The sequence below is a fragment of the Macaca mulatta genome, chromosome 4, assembly GCF_049350105.2.
Source record: "Macaca mulatta isolate MMU2019108-1 chromosome 4, T2T-MMU8v2.0, whole genome shotgun sequence".
Taxonomy (NCBI): domain Eukaryota; kingdom Metazoa; phylum Chordata; class Mammalia; order Primates; family Cercopithecidae; genus Macaca; species Macaca mulatta.
The window spans coordinates 140,470,001-140,493,943 of record NC_133409.1 but is presented as its reverse complement, the minus strand read 5'-3'; the positions used below and the strand labels follow the sequence as shown (position 1 = coordinate 140,493,943).

The 23,943-nt window shown below is 54.6% G+C and overlaps 1 protein-coding gene across 9 annotated transcripts in view; it reads right to left on the bottom strand.

The window, feature by feature from the left end:
* Positions 1 to 321: 321 nt before the first annotated feature.
* TFEB (transcription factor EB) overlaps positions 322 to 23,943 on the bottom strand; it is a 53,934-nt gene continuing 30,312 nt past the window's right edge. For 4 of the 9 annotated variants that reach the window (XM_028846621.2, XM_077998344.1, XM_028846623.2 and 1 more), the window contains 8 exons: positions 7,355 to 7,589; positions 7,017 to 7,271; positions 6,099 to 6,179; positions 4,264 to 4,384; positions 4,110 to 4,166; positions 3,455 to 3,530; positions 2,445 to 2,592; positions 322 to 1,420 (listed from right to left, as the gene is read on the bottom strand). In XM_028846621.2, coding sequence (XP_028702454.1) covers positions 941 to 1,420; positions 2,445 to 2,592; positions 3,455 to 3,530; positions 4,110 to 4,166; positions 4,264 to 4,384; positions 6,099 to 6,179; positions 7,017 to 7,271; positions 7,355 to 7,589 — 1,453 coding nt within the window. In that variant the 3' untranslated portion in view covers positions 322 to 940. 9 annotated transcript variants of the gene reach the window in all.

Sequence of the window (23,943 nt, the reverse complement as noted above, 5' to 3'; positions counted from 1 at the left end):
GCAGCTAACGGCGGCAGACTTGGTTCGCCACATCAACTGGTCTCGCTCGGGCCGCCGCTGGAGCCGTGGGACTGGCGTGGCCGCAGCGCCACCTCGTGGTCGTGAGGAGGGACCGTGCCCCCATCAGCACCCAAACCCCTCGGGTTCCCCGGGCAAGGCTGAGGCGTGGGGACACCAGGGGACAAGCGTGTTCCCTCTTCCCTGTATCCCCCACCCCGACCCCCTCCAGGCAGCATCTGCACTCTGGAGGGGGCCCACTGGGTTGAATCCTCGCTTTCGCTGTCAGCCCTAGACCCACTCCAAAGAGACAGGACCAGAGGATACAAAGCACAGTGTTTACTAAAGGCACAAAGTGGGGGGTCGGAGGGCAGCTGCTCTTCCGGCAGTGACCCCTCCCGCTTCTGGCAGCCCCCGCGCTCACACCACCTGGTGGAGAGCTGTTAGCACCAAAGTGGGGGGTGCCCACCTGTGGGAGGGCCGAGGACCAGGCTGCGGGGCGGACCTCCTGCCATCTGAGTCCCAGAAAGGCAGGCCTGGGCACCCCCAGGACCAGTTGCCTCAGGTAAGGAGTCTCCCCAACCCTTCAGCATGTCCTTCACTGGTAATGAGGGGTCGGGCTCAGAAGACAGGGGGTCTCCACCAGGCCCTCTTCTCACCTCTAGAACACCCTGCCCCTCACTGCCCCACGATTCCATCTCCGGGAGAGGGGCTGAAGGCCTCTTCCCACTGGGCCAGTCAAGAGGGCTGCCCTGGGGGTGCTTCTCCTGACCCCACAGGTTGCCAGACAGGCACTAAGTCCAAACAGGGGCCAGCAGGGAGGAGGAAGGCAGGGCAGGTGGCTACTTCACACACAGTGCAGCCTGAAGGGTGGGAGGGAGGTGCCCCCAGCCCTCCCAGCCCCCAGGCCGGCCCCTGTTCCCTGGCACAGGGGCAGCCAGGGTCACAGCACATCGCCCTCCTCCATGCTGAAGCTGCTCCGGCGGCTGCTGGCCTTGGAGGCCTCGGGGGACATGGTGGACAGAAGTGGATCAGAGGCCAGCGGTAGCAGTGAATCATCCAGGAGCATGAGGTCCAGATCCTTCTTGGACAGGCTGGGGAATGGGGAGCCATGCTCTGGCGCCAGGGGTTCGGGGTAGCCCGGGGGACCCTCGTCCTCCCTGCCCCCAAAGCTCAGGCTGTGGCTGAAGTCCAGGTGATGGAATGGGGATGGTGGCTGGGTGGGCAGGGGCAGTGGGGCTTGTGGGGGCAGAGCTGGCAGTGGCTCAGGGTCAGGGACCTCAGCCCCCAGCATCAGGGCCTCCCCTGGGCCCTCTTCGCTAGGCAGCTCCTGCTTCACCACCTGCTGGGCCAGCTCAGCCATGTTCATGCCGGACGGGGAGGTGGTAGGGAGGCCGTGCACTCGAGCCTGCATCTCCAGCTCCTGCAGGGGAGCAGACAGAAAGCTGGGGACCATGGTACCAGCCCATGGGTACCAGCCACCAGGACCCCTCCCCGGGCCTCTGTCACAGCACTTGCCCCTGCCCTACAGCACCCAAGACCCAAAGTGTTTCCACTGGAAGAAAACATCGGGTAGCTCTAGAGTCTAGACCAGTGTTTTTTCAGACTACAAGTGGTAACTCATTAGTGGGTTGTAAAACCACTGTAGTGAGTCTTGACCAACTTTCTATTTTTTAATTGAAATTGACTTGTCTAGACTAGACTAGAATAGAAATTATTAGAATGCATTGCATCTATTAAGGATGAGTGGAGCGTTCCTTCATGAAACTTTGATTTTTCACTTTGAGTGTGCCTGTGTGTGCTAGATTTTAATGTAAATTGTATCATCTACCATAAGAAAGAGAAACAAGGTGCAGTCCAATCGCCCTTTGTGTAAAGGGCCAGCCTCAGGTCTAAAGAGGACAAGAGAGCCTCAACACAGAGCCCGGACTAGAACTCTCAGTTCCAGCTGGTAGGGCTGACTCTGCCAAGCTCCTTGTTCTTTAGGTTGGCCCTGTGGAGATTCCTAGTGCCACCCACCAAATGATTGCAGCTCTCCACCTTCCAGGTACGTAATAGGTTTGCATTTTCCTGCCTCTTGAGGTTAGAGTACTCACAGAGTGTGCTTGCATTGGCCAAGCCCATTGAACAGAAGTGACATGTGGCACCTTAAGAGTGGCAATGGCTTTAAGAGCCAGCTCTAGATGTGCCATCAGAGAGCTAGGTCCCAGCAGCCTGGGTCCCAGAATGAGGGTCTCACAGAACAGAACCTCCAGCTGATATATGTTGCTTAAAGATGCTGAGGATTGTTTGTTACCAAAGCAAAACATCCTATCTTGATACATCCTCCTTCCTAATGGGCATCGTTCCTGTGTCTCCAACTTCAGAAGTCTAAGTACTGCCCCCCTGGGGCCAGGAGCCAGGTTAAGGGTCAGAGTTACCAAAGAAGTCCAAGTTCAGAACCAGACCTGGATACGGAGCCAGAGTTGCTTGTTGGTCATCTCCAGGCGGCGAGAGTGGTTCTCCAGCTCCCTGGACTTCTGCAGGTCCTTCTGCATCCTCCGGATGTAATCCACAGAGGCCTTGAGGATGGTGCCCTTGTTCCAGCGCACGTCCCTGCAGCAGCAGGCCAGGCAAATTAGAGGTGTATTGCTCAGAAGAGTGGCCAAATCCTTGCCACTTCTCTGGTTGCAGAGTTTATGTGGCCTGTCCCAGTCTTACCCAGCAACCCCAGACCTAGAGATGGAGGTGGCTAATCTCAGTTTGCACAGAATAGGCCCTCCCTGGTGACTTCTGTTGCCACTGCCCACCTCATTAATCTCATGAAACCAGACAATTCGGTGCAGCCTTCTTCCCAAGACTACCAAGATTCCAGCCCAGCCTACCCTGGACTCTCATTCCTCCTGCCCCTCAAACACCCTTTTTTTTTTTTTTTTTTTTTAGACAGAGTCTTGTTCTGTTGCCCAGGCTGGAGTACAGTGCAGTGGCGAGATCTTGGCTCACTGCCACCTCCGCCTCCTGGGTTCAATCAATTCTCCCGTCTCAGCCTCCCAAGTAGGTGGCACTACAGGCACACACCACTGTGCCCAGCTAATTTTTGTATTTTTAGTGGAGACGGGGTTTCACCATGTTGGCCAGGCTGGTCTTGAACTCCTGACCTCAAGTGATCTGCCTGCCTCAGTTTCCCAAAATGCTAGGATTACAGACGTGAGCCCAGCCTCTTGTCTACCAGCCAAATGGCCTTAAGAAAACTTTCTCAGCATGACTCCTCCTCCAGGAATCCTCCCTTGACCTCAGCCTCACTTCCAGGACAGAAATTCATCTGTCTTGAGCTTTCCTGATTTGGGAGAGCGAGAGATCTTTTCTCAAATAGATGAGCTTCTAGAAGGAATTCTGCTCCCAACCTAGCAACTAGCACAGGGCTGAGGGCTGCTGCCCACCACAGACCCATCACCCTCCCCCTCAGAAACCTGCTCACAGGTCATTGGCCTTGGGGATCAGCATTCCCAACTCCTTGATGCGGTCGTTGATGTTGAACCTTCGTCTCCTTTCAACTAAAGGTAACAGATTCCAGAAGGAGCAATTAGAGGGATGGGGATCCTCCGCCCCACGGGGAGAAGTATCCAACCCAGGGAGGGGTGCTTCAGGGCAACCTGCAGCTTAGATTTGTCCTTCTAGGAAGTAAGAGGTGACAGATTTGGATTTCTACAGGGATGAGGGGGTCCAGGGCAAAGGCCAGACACAATTAACAGCGCTGAAAGGTAGAATCAGCCCTAGTGATGCTGGCAGCACAGCAAAGCCGCCTGGGGTAGGACTCTTCCCCGCTACACAGAACTCTGACGCCCCAGCTCCCATGCCTTAACCCAGAAAACAACCTGATAAACTGGGGGTTTCATGAATATCCCTTCCAGGAATCCTTCCCACCCCCTCCTAAAGAGGTCTAGTGGAAAGACAGCACTAATAGACCCAGGCACCACTGAGTGACAGCAGTGGGAGGGCTTAAGCCATCTGCAAGTGAATTGGCCATGAGCAGGGAAGCCTTCCACCTGTGCAGGTCAGGGAGTGGCTTTTTAGCCAGCCCAGGTGAGAACAAGGAAGAGGGAGGCAGGGAGACGGGGAAGGGCAGGACTCACTTAAGTTGTGATTGTCTTTCTTCTGCCGCTCCTTGGCCAGGGCCCTGCTCTCAGCATCTGGAGGCCAAAAGAGGAGGAGAGAGGAGCTGAGAGGGAGGGAGAAAAGGAAGAGGGGTTGGGTATTCAAAGGCACAGGGATAGAGGGAGGCAGTACCTGTGAGCTCTCGCTTCTGGGTCAGGTCCGCAGGGCAGGAGCTGCTGGTGACACCCACCAGGGAGGCTGTGACCTGGGGGTCGCTGCTGTACACATTCAGGTGGCTGCTGGACAGGGGTAGCTGTGGGGTGGGGGGTGAGGGAGACCCATGAGTATCCCCCTGTCCACGGGGAGCCCCCTCTGGGGCCTGTCATCCCAGAATCAGTCCTTCCCGGGGACACCCAGAGTGTCAGAATTCACCTTGGACCCCTTCACCCAGCAATTCACCTTGAAAGTCTGCAGAGTCCAGAGCTGAATAAGATGCATTCCCTGCCCTCAAGGAGCCCCTGGCCTAGAGTGGCTGAGAGAGTGATCCAACCAATAATATGTGATAGGATTAGGCCCCAGCCAGGCATTATGGAAGCCCTAGAGCAGGTCATCTAATCAATTCTAGAGTTTCTGGACAGTTTCCTGGAGGGCGTGGAACTCAGTAGAGTCTGAGCAGAGATGTGAGACAAGGCACTCCGGGCAGCCGCCAGGGCACAAGCAGACAGGGCCGCTTGGCAGAGCATAATTCCAGCAGCTCAAGGGGCAGAAGTGGTGGGGGTGGAGGTGCTGCAGGCAGGGCAGATGTATCTGGATCCCCAGTACAGTGTTTGACTTGCAAAGATACTGGAGTTTTGGAATGGGCAGCCAAGAGAAGTTTAAGCAGGAGTCTGACAGGGAGAGATCTGAGCTCTGGAAAGATCTCCTGCCACAGAAACATGCAGAACAAATCACAGGCCCAGACACCCCACAGTGTACACAGGAACTACTAAAGGGACCAATCGCTCGCACCCTCCCTCCCTCCTCAGCCCTCGCTGCCCCTGCTAGCTGTAGTTTTGGACCCAACCAGTCCCGGCCAGCTCCTGCTAGGCCACTCAGCGATGTCACCAGGGCAGTGGGGACTAAGGATTGACTCCCCACCACAGGAACTGGGGACTTTCCCTTGGTGGCATGGGCTGGGGCCAGGATCAGGGTAAAAGGCTCATGCCCAAAGGCAGGAGTAAGCAGCTGAGATTCAGGAGCTCCAGAGAAAAGCGGGCAGGAGAGGCACTGGCAATCCCACCTGCTCAGTGCACACACCTGTCACCTTTGTACAGCGCTTGCCCTCAACTTCTGCCCTCATCTAATCTTCCCACAATCCTGTGGGTAGAGAGCATCACCCCCATTTTGCAGCTGAGAAAACTGGGGTTTAGTATGCTTGAGGGATTTCCTAAGGTCACAGCAAAAGCCAGAAGCCAGGCCTTTTGACTCCAAGCCCAGCTCCTCCCCACCTGCCACCCCACCTCTGCCAGGAGACGAAGGAAGCTGCCAGAGGGAGTGTTCCTGTGGTTGGGGACAAGGCCAGCCCCAGATCACTTGCCCCATGGAGTGAGGGACACAGACAGGCTTTTGCCTGTTGGGCTCTGGGCTTGGTAAAGGAGGGGAGGCCCAGGTCCCCAAAGGAACTCATTAGTTCCACACCTTCCTATAGACACACTGTCCCTCCACCCGTGCAGTGTTCTCCCTGCCTCCCCCTGCCCCTTCCTCAACCTGGAAAGCTCCCCAACCAGGCCCGCTCCATGTCCCCAGCCCCTTCTCCCCTCTGAAGCCCCATGGTGTGCAGAGGCTGAGGCACATCCTTCTTGCTTCTTAATTCCTCTTGGCCCTGGCCCTTGTCACATTATTTAGTGAAAATGACCGTTATCTCTACAGAAGCATGCCAGCTCTGCCCAGTGAGAACCCTGTCTCCAGCTCTCTCCAGGCTCAGAGCCACTGTGGGTGTCCCCCTCCCTAGAACCCTTGCACACCCACCCCACCCTGGCCAGCAGTACCGTGTTGGGCATCTGCATTTCAGGATTGATGTAGCCAAGGACATCGTCCAGACGCATAATGTTGTCAATGACATCATCAAACTGGAAAAGAGAAAAGTCCATCTGGGGAGGGCCCACCAGGAGATGGGCAGGGGGAAGAGGCAATGGGACAGCCACTGACCTGGAGGGACCTTGGAGCCCACCTCACCCAACCTACTTATCTGGGGAAAGAGGAAATAGGCCCAGAGAAGAGATGAGCTGTCCAGGTCCCACTGGCCCAATGTGAAGCCATGGTTCTTGCCAAGGAGCCTACCTGCCCAGGGAGCTTCCTTGATCTCACTTCTGTCTCTGGCTTGGGGAGTGTGCTGGGCTTTCCCAGATACGCCTTCTGTTTCTCCCTAGCAGAGCTTTTTTTTTTTTTTTGATAAGGAGTCTCACTCTGTCACCCAGGCTGAAGTGCTGTGGCGCGATCTCAGCTCACTGCAATTTCCGCCTTCCTGATTCAAGCGATTCTCCTGCCTCAGCTTCCCGAGTAGCTGGGATTACAGGTGCGCACCACCATACCCAGCTAATTTTTGTATTTTAGTAGAGATGGGGTTTCACCACGTTGGCCAGGCTGGTCTCAAACTCCTGACCTCAAGTGATCTGCCCGCCTCAGCCTCCCAAAGTGTTGGGATGATAGGCGTGAGCCACAGCACCTGGCTTCCTAGCAGAGCTTTTGAAAGTAAGGATGGCATTTCCTCTGTGAGGCTCCCTGAGGGCAGGGCTGTGTCTCCCCCCGGAGATTGGGGCTCCCTGAGGAGGGCTCTGTCCCCACCTCAGACTGAGGCTCCCCGAAGGTGGCACCCCTGCTTCTGCCATTAGACCGCGAGTCTCAGAAGCACAGCAGTGGGCACGAGCTCTGCAAGCAGCACGGCCACTGGCCAGCTCCTCACTCACCTCCCTCTCAGGGTTGGAGCCAATGTGCAGCATGGCCATGGGGCTATTGGGAGCACTGTTGCCAGCGGAGGAGGACAGCACGTGTCCAGCTCGCACTCCTGGGGAGGCAGCTGGTGGGGGCTTCGGAGAGCCCTGGGCCGGGCTGATGTGGGCGGCAAACTTGTTCCCGTAGGTCTCGGACAGGTACTCCCGCACCTTCTGATGCTGCGACTGCTGCAGATGGTAGGATGTGGGATTCTCCAGGTAGGACTGCACCTGGGACGGGGAAAAGGCAAGGGCTCTAGGGGAGGCTGGGACTAGTGGGGACAGGGTAGGGGGCAGGCCAGAACAGGCCCTACCTTCAACACCTCCCCAGGCACAGGTGGTGGCGACTGGAAGTGGACGGGGGTGTTGATGGCCGGGGTGGGCGGCCCCCCGAGCTGCTGCTGTTGCTGCTGCTGCTGCTGCTGCATGTAATGCATGACAGCCTGCTGCTGCATGCGCTCCCGCTGCTCCTCCTGCTGTGCCTGTTCCCGCATGAGCTGCATGCGCAGCCCTATGCGTGATGCCATGGTGGCTGCCGGCGCTGGCTCCCTGTGGACAAGAAGGGGCGGCAGGTATATGAGGTATGTGTCCTCCTCAATGCACAGGGGCTGGCAGGGATCGCATCCATTTTACAGGAGAAGACACCAAGCCCTGAGAGGGGAAGAGATTTGCCCAGGGTCGCTGAGCAAGCAGGTGACAGCTGAGACATGAATCCAAGTTTCCTGGTTCCTGGACCAAAACTGAAAGTTCTGTCTTCTTCACTCATTGCAGTTGGTAAATCCCAAACTCTAAGAGTCAACCTCCACTCCTCTCTGTGTCACGCCCACATCCTGATCCTGTTAGATCTGATCTCAGATCCATCCTCCTTTGCTGCCACAAGGTGGGCCCAGGTTATCCCGGGTCTTACCCGGAATCCCGCAGGAGCAGCCCAGTATCCAGACTGCCTCCTCTGGCTTGCCCTTGGACGTTCTACTGGCAACTCAGTAGAGCAACTCATTTAACTCCTGTTCAATCCTAAGTCAGATCCTGTCCTCCCCTCTGCTCCCAACTCCCCATGGCTCCCACCTTCCTCAGGGGAAAAGATAAAGTCCTTACCATGACTGGAAAGGCCCCCTAGGATCTAGCCCACCTCATGTTCCCCTTTGACCCCATCCACCAGCTCTCCCTCTTGTTTTATCTGCTCCGGTTACATCCTCCAGGCACTTTACAATCCCTGAAACATCCCAGGCATGCCCCCACCTCAGGGCCTTTGCACTTGCTGTTCCCTCTGCCTGGAATGCTCTCCCCCTAGATGACATCATGGCTCACTCCTTCACCTCATCCAAGGCTCATATGTTACCTTACAGAGACCTTCTAGGACCACCCTATTAAAATTACAAAGCCCCCCATCCCCACTCCCTATGCTCCTTCCCTTTTATTTTTATTTTTCTCCATATCACTTACCACCATCTTAAGTACTATGCATTTTTGCCTAGCTGTTTCATTCATTGTCTATCTCTTTCTTACTGGGAATGCAAACTTCCCTGAGGGCAGGCATTTTCTGTCTTTTTCACTGCTATACCTTGGGCCTCTGGCCCAGGACCAGGGACATGGCAAATGTTGAATGCATGTGTGAAGAAATGTATCTTATTAGTGAGCCAGGCAATGGGGATACAACTGTAGTTCCTGAGCTCGTGGAGCCTACAGCGTAATAAAGAGGAAGGCAAGGCCACAGGCTTAGGAGGGCCTGGATGGGGAAGGCCACTTCCGAGCACCTGGCACTGCCAGAGCCCAGCGAGGGCTTCACCACCCAGTACATCAGCCCTAATCTTCTACAGGTCTCAGTGGGACAGGTGTGACTTAAGCCCCCCAGCCCAGTCTGGAAGGAAAGACAGGGAAGAATGAGTCCTACAGCTGGGCCCATTCTGTCCCTAGCTCATTGAGTGACCCTGGGTAAGTCCCTTCCCCCTCTGAGCCTCCATCTCTCCATGCACAAAATGAAGGAGTTGGACCCAGTAATTTCTAAGGTCCTCCCCAGCTGAGACAGGCTGAGACTCTGAGAGATGCAGGGTTCCTCAGTGTGTCCAGACCCCATGAAGGTCCTGGCAGGTGCTGGAGGGTCCCATCTTGGGGATATTGCAAGAGGCAGTATGACTTTGTGGTTGAGCAAGGACTTCTGAACTGAGAAAATATGGGCTTGAATCCTAGTTCTGCCACTTCTTTGTGTGTGACCTTGGGCAAGTCACTTAACCTCTCTGAGCATCAATTTCTCATTAGTAAACAGTCTCTACTTCAGAAGATTGGAGTATGATATGAAATTAATCGGTCTTGCACAGCATGTAGCACCTGGGAGGCTGAGTGCATGAGACATGGATGGGCACATGACTGGCAGGCAAACTGATCAGTGTGGACCAGAGGCCAGAGCTGTGTCTCAAGCCCCTAACAACGAGGCCCAGACCTCAGTGGGTGACAAAAGGGAAGCAGCAAAGGCTGACATGTTCTGGCTAATGCCAGACAGTGGACTTAGTCAGCATTAGCACACACACACACACAAAAACTGGCAAATATTCAGTGAAAATCACCAGATCATAGAAATAATAATAACTTGCATTTATTTGAGCATTTACTGTATGTCAGGCAATGTTCCAAACTCCTTCACCTCGAACAGCCCTATGAAGTAGTTCTGCGTATTACTCTCCTTTTACAGATAAGGAGAAACGGAGGCACAGGAGATGAAGTGTCTTTCGGCAGTGAAAGGGACAGAGCTGGAACCCAGCCCCAGGTAGCATGGCCTCTGAGCCCATGCTGGGGAGCAGAGGGTCTCCACACAGAGCAGGGAGGAAGCTTACTGCAGGCTGCCTGGCTGCCAGGCCCAGGAATGGAGCCCATGCCACCTGACTGCCAGCCAGGCTTCCTCCCACCACCACTGTGCCTTCCCGACAAGGTAGGAAGGCAGGCAGTGGCCCTCACCCACCCTCCTTCCTTCTCTGCCCCTCTACACCATGAATCAGTAAAGGGGCTGTCTCAGCCCCTTGGGTCTCTCCGCCAGCTCCCAATGGGGCAGTCCCCAGAAAGAAAGGAGCAGATGCCCACCACCCCCTTCCCATCCTGCACAGGAACACAGCTGCAGCCTCCACCCATGCCTTCACCCACCCCCTTCCTATGCTGCTACAGAGGGGTATCCCTATCTTTGTACCCCCACTGCCCACCACACACACACTAGCCCTACAGACCTCATAGGCTCTGACCCCAGCCCAGCCCACCCCCTCGCAGCTGTACCCCCTACACACCCATCCACACGGCACTGGGTCACCCCCCCAACCCTTGGGGACAATCTGACTTCAGTTGGCCCTGGTGGGGGTGTGGGCACCGGGCCTGGTAGTGCCAGCCGGCACAGGGAGGGCTAGGGGAGAACGATCCCCTTGTTTCTCTGACAAAGAGCTGAGCGTCTGGCCTGGCCTCGCCTGGACTGGAGTTGGCTTTGCTATGAGGAGAGCCTGGGATGGGCCCTGCCTCTCACTGGCTGGACCAGCCTCAGTTCCCTCATCCGCACAATGGACTTAGGAATCCCTGCCCCACCGCGCCCTGCCAGAATCTGGGGGAGCCTCCTGGGAGAGGACGTTGGAGAAGTGGACACAGCAAGGTGTCTGTGCATCAGTGGGTGTCAGTAGCCTTAGCTACTGTCCCCTGTCCTCTGACAGAGGCTGGCAGGGTAGTGAGGCTCCCCATCCCCATTGCTGGAGCTGTCACACCCACAGAGCTTGTCCTCCAGTGAAGCTTCAGTCCTCTCCCCTGGCCCCGGCTGCCAGCCTGGGTTGCTGAATGTGGTGTGGGTGGGATGGATATGGGGTAAGGGAGGGGCCTGAGGGGATCAGAGAGCAATGGGGGTGGTCCAGGACATGCTGGTCCCCCCACCCTCAGCCTCCAAGCATGCCTACTCACTCTCAAACCCCGAGGCGCCACTCACCGCCTCCCTTAACACCCAGTCTGGCCAGGAAGAACTAAGAGGATGGACGTGGGAGAACCAAAATGTCCCTAGCACCACCCACCATCTGGCCCTTCAGACCCACCATGCCTGGAAAGGGTCCACCATGCGCACATTCAGTAACACTGGGGGCCTGGAGTGCCTACTGCATGTAGACACCAGGCATGGGGCATTTCCCTGGAGAGCCATCTCCCCTGCCCCTCCCAGGTAACACTCTCCTCCTGAAAGGAAGGGTTTGATGCCCCAGAGAATCCCTGCCTCTCCCCCATCGCACAGCTGTCCCCATCGACACCCCCAGGACCCTCCAGCTGCCTCCTGCTGCTGCCCACCCAGAACCTCTCTGCTGACTCCGCCTCAAAGGCCAGACTGGGTTCCAGCTTAGTCATGTCCAAAATGAGTTCTGCAGTCCCACAGGCTCACTGCCCCTACTGGCTAGGCGACTAAGCCACTTCACCTCTCTGTGCTTTGCTGTCTTCCTCTGTAAAACGCAGCACCTGCTAATCACAGCATCTGCCTTTTGGGGCCATTGGGAGGATTCAAGGTAAGTGTGTGGCAGTCGCTTCATAACCAGGGATCCCAGTCTCCTCTGATCAGGCCATAGCTGGTTTCACCCAGCCTGTGTGTGGGCTTTGCCTGTCAGTCATTTACACCTTAGTATGAACCAGTCTTGTTAGAGCCGTACCTGAGGGAAGATGTGGGCACAGGGAGGAGAAAGACAAGGAGAAATCACTGGTCTCCATGAGAGAGGCAATGAGAAAGAGGAGCCCAGAAGAGAAAAGTCTTAGATGTATGAAAGAAGGTATCAAAGATATAGCACTGAGCGGACAAGGTAACCTGCAGAATAAAAGGCACAGCTTGAGCCCATGAAGCATGAAATGGTGTATGTGTAGAAAACAGGACGATCATAGTACCAGCCGCTAAATGCTTCGTGAATGATTGCCACGGGTCAGGGCTGGTCAATGTGCTTTTCCTAATGTGAATTCTGTTTTTTCTAGTATTGTCCCCATTTTTCCTGGAGGAAACCAAGGCACAGAGAGGTGAAGGTACTCACTCAAGGTTACACAGCTGATTAAGCAGCAGAATGGAGATATGATCCAGGCAGGCAGCCTGGTTCACAGGCCCCCACTCTTTAACTCCTATTCTGGGCTCTCCCAGCACCCCAAACTGTTCAGAGTTGTTACCGCTGGGGAGGGGAGTGGGAAGGGGTGATGGAGGGGGAGGGATAAAGAGGGATTTTTATAGTTCCTCGTTCCACTGGAGAAGCACTCAGCTCTTACAGTGGGAATATGTGTGACTTGTGTGATTCTGTTAACAGGAGAAAGGAAGCACAGCAGCTTCTGGGGATTTGTGGGGGGCCCGACCTGCTTCCAGTGCTTCCAGTTACGTCCACAGGTGGGTCGCCAATGGGAAGGAATCCCCCCAGCTCCACCTGGGCTGGCCCAAACCCTGCCCTGCTCGGTGCAGTGGTCATGAGGCCAGGCGTGGACCCTGGGTGAGGACACCAAGTGGCCAGCAGAGGCACAGAGCCAGGGCCAGCAGCCACTGAGCATTTGGAGCTGGAGGGCCAGGGACCCACTCAGGTTCCACCACAGTCCCAGACAAGGGTTTCTTGGGGGCGTACCACCTTCATGCAGTGCCCTCAAACTACCCTCAGCTGACGCTGGTCCATTCAGTGGCTTGTGAGGCCTGAACTGCCTTGGGGATTTTTCTGCCCTCTAAATGATCCTTTAAAACATGGAGCAGGAAGCTGAAAACACACTCCATGATCCATGGATTCCACTCCTATGCGTGCCCAACAAAAAAGCATCCACGTGGTCACCAAAGCACATATACCAGAATGTTTGCGTGTATAGGAGCCAAAACTGGAAACCACCCAAATGTCTATTAAAGAAAGATAGATAAGGAAGTGGTGGGCCGGGCACGGTGGCTCACGCCTATAATCCCAGCACTTTGGGAGGCCGAGGCGGGCAGATCACTTGAGGTCAGGAGTTCGAAGCCAGCCTGGCCAACATGGTGAAACCCCATCTCTACTAAAAATATAAAAATTAGCCGGGCGTGGCTGTGCGTACCTGTAGTCCCAGCTACTCGGGAGGCTGAGACAGGAGAATCACTTGAACCCAGGAGGCAGAGGTTGCAGTGAGCCGAGATGGTGCCACTGCACTCTAGCCTGGGCAACAGAGTGAGACTCCATCTCAAAATAAATAAATAAATAAATAAATAAATAAATAAATAAATATTGAAGTGGTGGTACATCCATACAATCAAATGCTACAAAGCAATGATGGCAAATGCACTGTTGTCACACATGACATAGATGACTCTCGCAGACATAATGTTAACAAAAGAAGCCAGGCACAAAAGCATATACAGCATGCTCTGCGTATATGAGTTCAAAAACAGACAACAGTAATCTACTATGTTAAAACTCAGGATCCTAATTACCCTTGGGGGAGTGCCTGGGAGGGGACACAAGATGGCTTGGTGGGTAAGGAGATTAGGAAAGTTCTGTAATTTGATATGGGTGTTGGTGCCATGAGAGTGTCATATTTACAATAATTTGTACAGCTGCTCCCTTATAATTTATAATTTTCTGTATGTGTGTTCTCATTTTAAAATCACGTAAGAATGAGGGTGGACCGGCCTGGCACGGTGGCTCACACCTGTAATCCCAGCACTTTGGCAGGCCGAGGCAGGCAGATCACTTGAGGTCAGTAGTTCAAGAACAGCCTGGGCAACATGGTGAAACCCCATCTCTACTAAAAACACAAAAATTAACCAGGTGTGGTGGCACATGCCTGTAGACCCAGCTGCTTGGGAGGCTGAGGCAGGAGAATCGCTTGAACCCGGGAGGCAGAGGTTGCGGTGAACTGAGATCGCACCATTGTGCTCCAGCCTGGGTAACAAGAGCGAAACTCCATCTCGAAAAAAAAAAAAGAATGAGGGCAGACATTAAATAGTTTAAAAGAAGAGTTAGGTAAACTACCTTCACCAGCACCATCCCTTCCCCCAAAACCCCGCCTTCCCCAAGTGTCTATGACTTTAAAATGCCTTTGGTACCAGGCACCTTCAACACGACTGCCAGAGCATACCTTGGTACAACCTCTTTGGAAAAGCAATTTGGCAATATATGTCAAAGCCTTGAAAAACACTCACCAGTCCAAGGAAGTAATCATAGATGCAGAAAAGGATTTTGTGCATAAAGATGCACTTCACATTATACAGAAAAAAGTCAAAACTAACCTCAATGTCCAGTTATAGGATAGTTAAATCAATTACGGCGTGTCCCTCCTGATGGACTGCTATACTTACAATAAATAACATGGGGATATGTCAGGTGACAAAATGTAGGATGTAGGGGGAATTGTATATAAAATCTGATCATCACAATGTAAAATATGTATAGAAAAACCTCTTGGGAGGAAATGTACAAATTACTGACTTCTTTGGATGATGTAACCATAAGTATTTTGTGTGGTTTTAAAAGCCTTTTGGAATGTTACTCTTTCTCTATAATACATGTATATCTTTCTAATTGAAAAAAATATATATGTTATGCTAACAGCTAATGCTTACAGAGTGCTTACCTTGTGCTAGGTACTGCTCAAAGCACCTATGTAATTATCACAATTATTTCATGATATGAGTGATGTGGGTACCATTATTGTCCCCACTCGAGGAATGAGGAAACACAGGCCCAGAGAGGTTGTCACTTGCTGAAGGTCACAGAGCTAATGAGTGGCAAGGCTGGACCCTGGCAGTCTGGCTGCACCGCCCCAACCCTGGGGCTGGGAGTTTGGCCTCAGTCCTGCATTCAGGGTGAGGGCGGCCACGTTTTGTTTCAGGAATTCTCACTGAAGAAGTCTCCCTGCGATCAAAGAGTTTCAGCAGCTGATCTCTTTCATCCAGCCCAGGGGCCAGAGGGTGTCCGGGATGATGGAACAGTCTGGAATCCCCAAACACAGGCAGAAAAAAAAAATTCTACCCTTCCTCAAAGAGCAGAGATAATTTCCTGTATTCCCAGAAAAGCATATGTCTGGCGGCTGAAACAACAAAGTGTGCAAGCCCAGCGGCTGGGAGGCCTGTTTAAGCCATTGATGACGCTCTGCACCTCTGTGGTCGGAAGAAGTTTTCTTCTGATTCAGTCTGTTACACACTCTCTCTTGTGGGGGAGCTGCCCGGTCAGTCCTGGGGAAAGAAACTGACTGCTAAAAGAAGGCTTCCTGAACAGGTGCGGGGTTCCTGGAGGCAAAGGAAGGACTTTGCGGCCTCCTAGGAACCTTTCAGCCTTGGGAAGGGAAGAGAGGAAAAAATACCAAACTTGGGGTTTTTCTCATCCCCCTCTGGCAGAGGAGGCAGCAGAGGAAGTCCTGATGAACTAGGAAACAGAACAAGGACATCACATAATCCTCATGGACAAAGCCATTCCAAATTATGGAGGTGGTCATGAGTCACTGCAGGGCCTGGGGAGGGGGCATCAGATGGCCCGGACCCAAACAGGGTGAGGGGTGGAAAGGTGTCCTACGACTCCCAGGAGCCAGCAATCCTGCCCATATGATGCTGTGGGAAAGGCCAAGTGCTTGGGTTCAAGCCGTAGCTTTAGACTGGACTCAATTGTCTGGGCATGGCCTCAGTCTCCCCATCAGTCAAGCAGGGCTTGCCAGCTGGGGCCACGTCTCCCTCAGAGCAGTTGTGCTCTAAGTGAGGAGGCTGGGTGTGGAGGTTGTCTGCAGGTGTGAATTTGTGGGCAGAGGGGAGGTGTCACCATTCTGATCACTGTTTAATGTTCCTCCATCCAGGCCCACTGGGGGCATCCCTGCACAAGTTCCTTTGGGGAAAAGGGTCCCATCCATTCACCCATTCACACACACACAGACACACATACACACACACACACCATCTGAAAGCCCAGACTGGGGCAGAGCAGCCTAGTGGTAACCCCAGCCTCAGTCTCTCCTTACTAGATAGGGGCAGAAAGCCCTCAGGCCAGCTTTTCCTATTACCAGGAGCCCTCTGTTTCCTCTCCAAAAGCCTTGGGTCTTTTAAGATTTTCTTTTCCAGAGCTTGTATATCATGCCATTCACTGCAGGAGATGAGAGAGGCAGGTGAGCAATAACAATGTCCACCTTGGCCGGGCGCGGTGGCTCAAGCCTGTAATCCCAGCACTTTGGGAGGCCGAGACGGGTGGATCACGAGGTCAGGAGATCGAGACCATCCTGGTGAACACAGTGAAACCCCGTCTCTACTAAAACTACAAAAAACTAGCCGGGCGAGGTGGCGGGCGCCTGTAGTCCCAGCTACTCGGGAGGCTGAGGCAGGAGAATGGCGTGAACCCGGGAGGCGGAGCTTGCAGTGAGCTGAGATCAGGCCACTGCACTCCAGCCTGGGCGACAGAGCGAGACTCCGTCTCAAAAAAAAAAAAAAAAAAAAAAAAAAAAAAAAAAACAATGTCCACCTCTTTGGGTTCTGAGGGATAAGTACGCGGAGTGTTTAGCACAGTTCTTGGCACACTGGAGATACTTCATAATATAGCCTTTTATTCTATTAGCTGGCAACTTCTGATACTGAAACATAGCAAACCCAAGACACCTGGTAAGTGTGCACTGTTTGATTGGAAGGTCCTTGATATCAGAAGCAGAAATGAGGTCAATGGGACACGCAAACGCTTTTAACAGTTTTAATGCCATGTTTTGGTCTTTTACCCTTTTAATGAAGTGTAACTTATCCTAGCAAAATGCATATATTTGTAGTGTACAGCTCAATGAATTTTTACAGGTGTGTGGCCTTGTGTAATCACTGTTTAGATCAAGATGGAGAATGTCACCATCACCCTGACAGGTTCCCTCCGGGACCCTGTCCTGCATCACCATGGCTGAGTGCTACTGGTCTCCAACAGCACACAAAGGCTGCTATGCAGGATGTGGTCTTCAGTATCTTTCATGAAATGGAACCACTCTGCCAAGTGGGACACTTACTGAGGACTGATCAACCCCTGTTTGTGATGAATAAAGATCAAGAAACAAAGAATGAATTACATGAGGAAGCGGAGGCTCCAAAAGGGGGACCTGCACTATGCACTTCAGTGGCAGCAGAGCAAGACCCCAGGATTCGTTCTGCACCACCTCTCCCAGACCCCCTGCAGGGATGCACTGCGGGAGACTGCAGGGCTGGGGGCAGGGGGCAGTCAGGGGCTTGTTTTTAAATCTCTGAGCACCAGCAGGAGGTGGGGAGGAGGGAAAGGAAGGAGAGAAGAGAGGAAGGGCGGTCACACAAGCTCCTGGCCCACTTAATGGCCTCCCGTTCCCACAGCTCAGGCCCATCAGCCCCAAGTTTCAGCTCACATCCCACAGGAAAGGGTGGGAACTGGCGCCTCCTGGCTGGCCAGACTGTTGGCCTAGGACAACAGGGGGAGCAGCTTCAAAGGCCATTGCAGACCAGAGAGTCGCCCTGTCCTATCCCACAGGGACCAGCTGGGTCCTGGCAAAGAAGACTGCCACTGGGCACGGCAGGATAGGACGAGGGACATGTAGCTAAGAGGAACATGAAAGGAGAAACCAGAAAAGGATTTCACCCCTGTGATATGCATGGACTGGCCCAGCCACCCACGTGGACCCTCTGTCTCTCTGTGTCTGCTCCTCTCTCTTTCTCTCTTCTCCCTCTTTCTCACACATGCATGCACACATGCACACATGTCCATGTGCACACGCGTGTAGCCGCATCCCTCAGCTGCCGCTTGCTAAGGATCCCCTTAGCAGGCAGCCACCTTTCTCCTGGGTTGGGGAGTGGTGATACTGAACCCCCACCCCTTGTGCCCCTGCACCTGCCTCCTGGGCACTCCATCTACTCCAGCCTCCTGCCTGTGTCTGCCATGCTTTGTTCTCTAGTTGTTTCCTTGCCACCTACCCATCTCCTCGGCTACAAGGAAGTTTCAGACAAATCACATTTCTTCTTCAGAACCTCCACGCCATCCCACTCTCAGACTTTCCAGAGAGAGATGCAGGGCCCTCAAGGGCTGCTGATCCAATGACCCCCACACACACAGTTGTTACCCACTTGGCAAACGCTCCGAGTCCCTCCCACATTGCACTGCTCGAGGGGCCTCTGTTCAATCACATTCATCCTCACAAACACTTGATGGGATAAACAGCAACACCAGCAGGATAGGAAACCGTGACTCAGAAAGGTTAAGTAGGGCGGGTGCCTACTTAATCCCAGCACCTTGGGAGGCTGAGGTGGGCAGATCACTTGAGGTCAGGAGTTTGAGACCAGCCTGTCCAGCATGGCAAAACCCCATCTCTACCAAAAATACAAAAATTAGCTGGGCGTGGTAGCACACGCCTGTAGTCCCAGCTACTTGGGAGGCTGAGGCAAGAGAATGGCTTGAACTCAGGAGGCGGAGGTTACAGTGAGCTGAGATCAAGCCACTGCACTCCAGCCTGGGCAACAGAGCGAGACTCCACCTCAAAAAAAAAAAAAAAAAAGCAAAGGAAAAGAAAGGTTAAGCAGCTTGTCAGAGGTCACACTGCAAGAACACAGTGAAGTGGGAATTCAAGCCCAGGTCTCTCAGGTATGTGACCACCACCAGCTCCAGCAAAGGAGAGGAAACCTGGGGCCCATAGGAAAGGTCTCCCCATGTAGATGGCTTGCTGTCCCCTGCACTCCCAGCCCTGCCCCCCCAATTCCATGTCACCCTCAGCAAATCCTACAGAGGTTCCCCCAGAGAGGTCTGCATGCTCCTCAGCCCTCCCAGACCCCACCCACAGATACTTTTTGTTCTAAATAGCCAAGACATTCATGCCCAGGAGGCTCAGAGGGTGACAAATCTGAATCTCACTGAAACGGTTAGTCCACCTGAGGGCCTGGGTCGGAGGGGGCGGAAGGGGAAGCTATATGAAGTTGGTCAGACAGAAATGTGATTCCAGGGATCAGAGATCTGGCACCAGATCATAGTGAGGTGAGGGTGGTAAGGATTGGGGGAGGAGTGGGGCTCAGCCATAGATGGCTCCTAGGACAGGAAAGGGGCCTGAGGGCGAAAGAGGGGCTTAGAGACTGAAACTCCACTTGCCCCAGGTACCCTCTGACCCACCCCAGTGAACCTGCTCGTGTCCCCTGCAGGGAAGATCAGCTAAGTTTTCACGGATGCTAGGTCAGCCTATGTGGTCAATGAGGTCCCTCCCCAGGGAAGATAAGGCCTAAGACTCTATCTGATTGGCCAGTTCATGCCATTGTGGATTTGGGGCCCACAAGCTCTGACTCTTTGAGATGAGTCTGTTTTGCAAGGGCTCCCTCAGCCCCCACGGGCCCAGCACAAAAGCCTACCTAAGGCCAGAGTGGGACTGGAAGACCTGCATCGGTATGCACCACCCAGCTGCGTGACCTTGAGCAAGTCCTGTCCCTCTCTGGGCCTCAAGGCTCTCACAAATAACAGCAGAGGCTGTGTGGGACCTCTCATAGGCTCCCCGCCGTCTGCCTGGTGTGCTGATGGCTCTGGCAGCATGGATGTGTGCAGGGCTGGTCTGGTGGGATCGGCCTGCGGGGCTGGGAGGGGGAGAGCCAGGCACCAGTTTCACTGTCCCACGTGCTGGCTGCCCCGGCATTCGGGAGCTCCCTCTCCAGAGCCATGGCAGCCTTAGGATCCAGCCTTTGCTTTTCCATCTCCTCAGGAGAAAAGAATCCACACTCCAGCGTCTTCTGCTAGCTGCCAGCTGCTGAGGGCAGGGAAGGCTCGTTGACTCCAAGTGTGAGAAGAGGCAGGCACAATGAGCACAGCCGGGCACCACACAGCGGGCACATGCAGAGCAGCTTCTGGCTCCTGGTCCCAAACCCAGTCACAGGCCCAGGACTCCCTGCATCTATCCTGAGTTGGCTAATAATGGCTCTTAGGGCCCCAGTACCTAAGCCACCCCTGCCTCAGCCCTCCCTGCCCCAGGCCCAGAGTCCTCAGAGCACTCCGACCCCACCAGTGCCTGGCTCCTGCCCCTGCTCCTTCATCACCTGCTGCCCCAGCCTGGCCCCAGCCACCCCAGCCTCCGTGTGGCTGGTCTGCTGTAAAGAACGATTCCCTGGCTTTGTTTTAAGAGTCGAACCTGCTTCTGAGTACTTTGGAAATGACCACTGTACAAATGAAGTAACCAGGTCTTCCTAAACAGAAGACGACACTGGAGAGAGGAATGGGGGAAGAAACACCTATGAGCACGGACAACTGCATTAAATTCCTAGAAGGCGGCCTGTTTTCTCTCAGGTGCAAACCAAGAGGCATTAGTACTGTGCACACTGAGTGCTTGCTCTGCACCAGGCGCTGTTCTGCGTTGATATGTGTTACTGATTTAATCCTCACAACAGCTCCATCCACCATGATGGAGGCATTCACAAATCCCTATTTTACAGAGGGGGCTGAAAACTTGCCCAAGGTCACACAGTTGGTAGGAGCGGAACTGGGGCACCTGGTCTCCCCACAGCGTGCTGGGTGCCCCTGTGGAGAGTCTGTCTGGAAAGTGCCAGGGGAGCCAGGTAGGGGGTCTTGAGCCCATTACTGAAGGGGCCCTTGGCTAAGCAGGTGGGGGCAGGACGCCAGCCTCCCCTCAGCTCTTGTTTCCTCTAGAACTACTCCCATTCAACCCTCCTTCCCCTCAAGACATTCTTTCCACCCAGAACCACCCAGGACTACCCTTGCAGTTCCCCAACAGAGCCTCAGTTCCCCTGCCTCCACCGCCACCACATCATCTGTCCCAAGTCCGCCCTCTGGAAGACAGCCGGGCTTAGTGGATCACGAATGTGCTCTGGACCCTGATAGACCAGAATTCAAATCTGGCTTTGCCATTTGTCAGCTTTGTGGCAGGTGCTTAACCTCTCAGAGCCTCAGTTTCCCCATCTGTACAACAGGATGGCAGTAATGCCACCTTCCTCAGAGTCAGTGAGGGGGTAAATGGAACTGAAGTATGTGATGTGCCTAGCACCTTGGAGGTGGTCTGTGAGTACTAGCTCGCTGCCTGGGTGACCGCTGACCATCTGGCTGGACAGTGAGGGCCTTAGATGGGAGAGGGCCTCTTAAGGCATCACATGTCCTGTTTGCTGGTTAGAAACAGACTCTCAGGCCCCGCCCAGACCCACTGAGTCAGAATCTGCGTTTTAACAAACTGCCCTGGGAGATGTGTGGGCACATTAAAGAAACTTTGTTGTCTTCTGGGGACTTAGTTCTCTGGTTCCAAGCATGAAAATTGGTGGTGGGTGGGAGGACACAGCAGGGAAGCACAGGCCCCTGGTGGAAGCACAGAGCTATTTTAAAGGACAGGTAGGGCCCTTCTGAGCCCCACAGGGACGCTGAGCAGGCTGATTCTCAGGCTCAAGAGCCAAGGCGGAGGCCAGAATGCAAAGCTGCAGGTGGGCTCTGGCTCACTCAGTGCTGGGGCTCTGGCCCGTGCAGGAGGGGAAAATAATCCAGGTCTATGGGGAAACAGCTTCAGAGCTGAGATGGTTACCAGTGGAAAAGCAGCCCAGACAAACCATATGAGACACTCTCATTCATGCACACGCCACCTCTTATACACAAACCACTGTCCACACATACACACTCACCATCACACACACTGCACCAGGACTTGCCTGTCTGCCCAAAGAGCGGCTCCAGAAGAGAGCAGACAGCCTTTGGGATAGTGTGTGCCTGGGCCTGTGTGCTCCACAGGAGGCCTGGGAGTGGGGAGGCTCCCACAGCAGGTCTAGGAGCCCACTGGCTCCTCTACAGGGCTCTGCCTCTGCCTCCCACTTGCCTAAACCCCAGCTCCTTCTGAGCAATGAGAAACCCAAGTCCTGCTCACCTGAGGTTGGCAAGGACCCAAATTTTAATTGGTCACCTGCCTGCTGACTCCCCCTCTCCCCCAGTACACCAACATCTTCCTCACCAGGTTGCTCGGGGGTAATCAGCAGAGTGGAGCTCTGACCTCAGGGTTCCCTGAGAGGCAGCCGTACCGCAGAGCCTGTGCCCACTCCCATGCACACTCACACGGGACAGCTATAAAGCCCATCCTCTCCCCAACCACACAGCTTCTGAAGGGCCAGGGACGCTCATCCACCCTATCCGTGAAGAGGTGACAGCTCTCAACTCCACACCCATTTTCAGCTCAGAAACACACACCCACTGACCTCTTTCACCACCGCAGGCTGGACCTCTTCCACCATCACAGGGCCCCCCAGGCTCAGATGGGCTCCAAAGAAACCCTAAATCGTGGGGCCAGAACCCCAAGCAGGCCTAGGATGTCCAAAAAAGAACCATCAACTAGGGAGGGTCAGTCTGGCCGCAGCACAGTGTGTGACTTCATGGGTTCTGGAAAGGCCCTCAGCCCCAAAATATCTTCCCTCTGGGTCCGGAAATCCCTCCCAACCCCTCAGATTCACTGCCGGGAGAGGCTCCCACCTGAAGCTCTCGTCAGTTCACACCCCTGGGAGAGGCAGCTGACAGCTGGCCTGAGAGCGGCCAAAGATGGGCAGGGGGAAAGTGGGTGCCAGGCCTGGTGACCGTCATCTCACCAGGGCCTCCCTGCCCACGAGTTCCCACCAGAAGAGGGCGCTCTTTCCTCCCCGACCCCAGAGTGCCGGTCCCCAGAATCCAGCACCTCTGGCCACGGAGAGGGGCCTAGCAAGGAGGGACCTCAGCATGGCCCTCCACATCCATGCCAGGGGAAACCAAGGCCTGCCCCAACTGTCCCCTTGAGTAAGCTAAAGGGCCAGACAGCAGGAGGGTATGCGAGCCCTGAGAGCAGGGAGGTTGGGGGCAGAAGGGGGAATTAACCAGGTTCCAAAATAGCACAGTTGGTTCTGCCTCACTTCACCCTGCTCAGTGTCTGGCAGCTTCTGCTTTCGATCTGAGTCACGCCTGGTGGGGGCAGGACGGGGCAGCCAGTGCTGGCAGAGGCCACTAGACAGCACAGGCAGCGGCCCAGGAACTCAGTGGGGGCTCTTCTCCCCTCATAACACACACCTACACCCACCCCCAACCACCCTTATCCCCTGTCCTGCCCAAGAGTTGGGCTTCTGGGAAGAGCTAACAGGGACACAAAGTCCAGGGGGCTCCCGTGCCTGAATCCTATCCCAGCCCTGGGCCTACCCCAGGATTCCCAAATGCTGTCAGCTGCCCTAGACCCAGAACTCAGCTTTGCCCCTGCCCTGTCATGTGCGCTCCAGCTGGCATCCGCACCCCATCTCTGTCAGGGAGCCAGAGGAGACCTGATCTGGAAGCCACCATCTCCCCCAGCCAGAGGAGAAATGGCCTCCTACGGCAACATTCCAACAGCCCACCAAGCTACCCGACCGCCGGATGGAGTGAGTGAGCTGCCCCCCACCTGCCCACATCTCCCCCCCACCCACACCCAGGTATGAAAGAAACAGGAAGCAAAATTCACACACACACACTTCCAGCCCTTTTCCTGTCCTTAAACACCAGAAGAAGCACTTTGCCTTTACCAGGACAGAGCGAGGAGTCAGGTGCCTTGAACTCTGCGTGTGGTGGAGTGGGGGGAGGAGCACTGGGAAGTCCGCTCTCCCTTCAGCATTCTCTTCCACTCATTTGGGCTCCATGCCCTCCTGCCTGCCCAGCCCCAAGGCTCAGAGCTGCTCTTCTTTCCCCCATAGTGGTGAGACTCAGGCAGTGGCTGCCTTATACCTTCTCCCTGGACCCAAGATGTTTGAGCTCAAACCTGAGACATAAACCCCACCTTCCAATGCCTGAACCCATCCTCTCTGTTCTCCTCCCAACAACACACCTGCCTGGAGTGAGTGCAGCCACCTTCCTATCCCAGTGGTGGAGTGGGGAGGTGAGAGACTCAGGCTGCCATGGCTGGGCCTGCCCACAGGGTAGGGAATGGCACAGGCAGACACACTCCTGCCCCTGCCACCCCGGCACATGCACCCAGAGCAAACTTGGTTTGGAAATGAAACATCAAGGGGAAA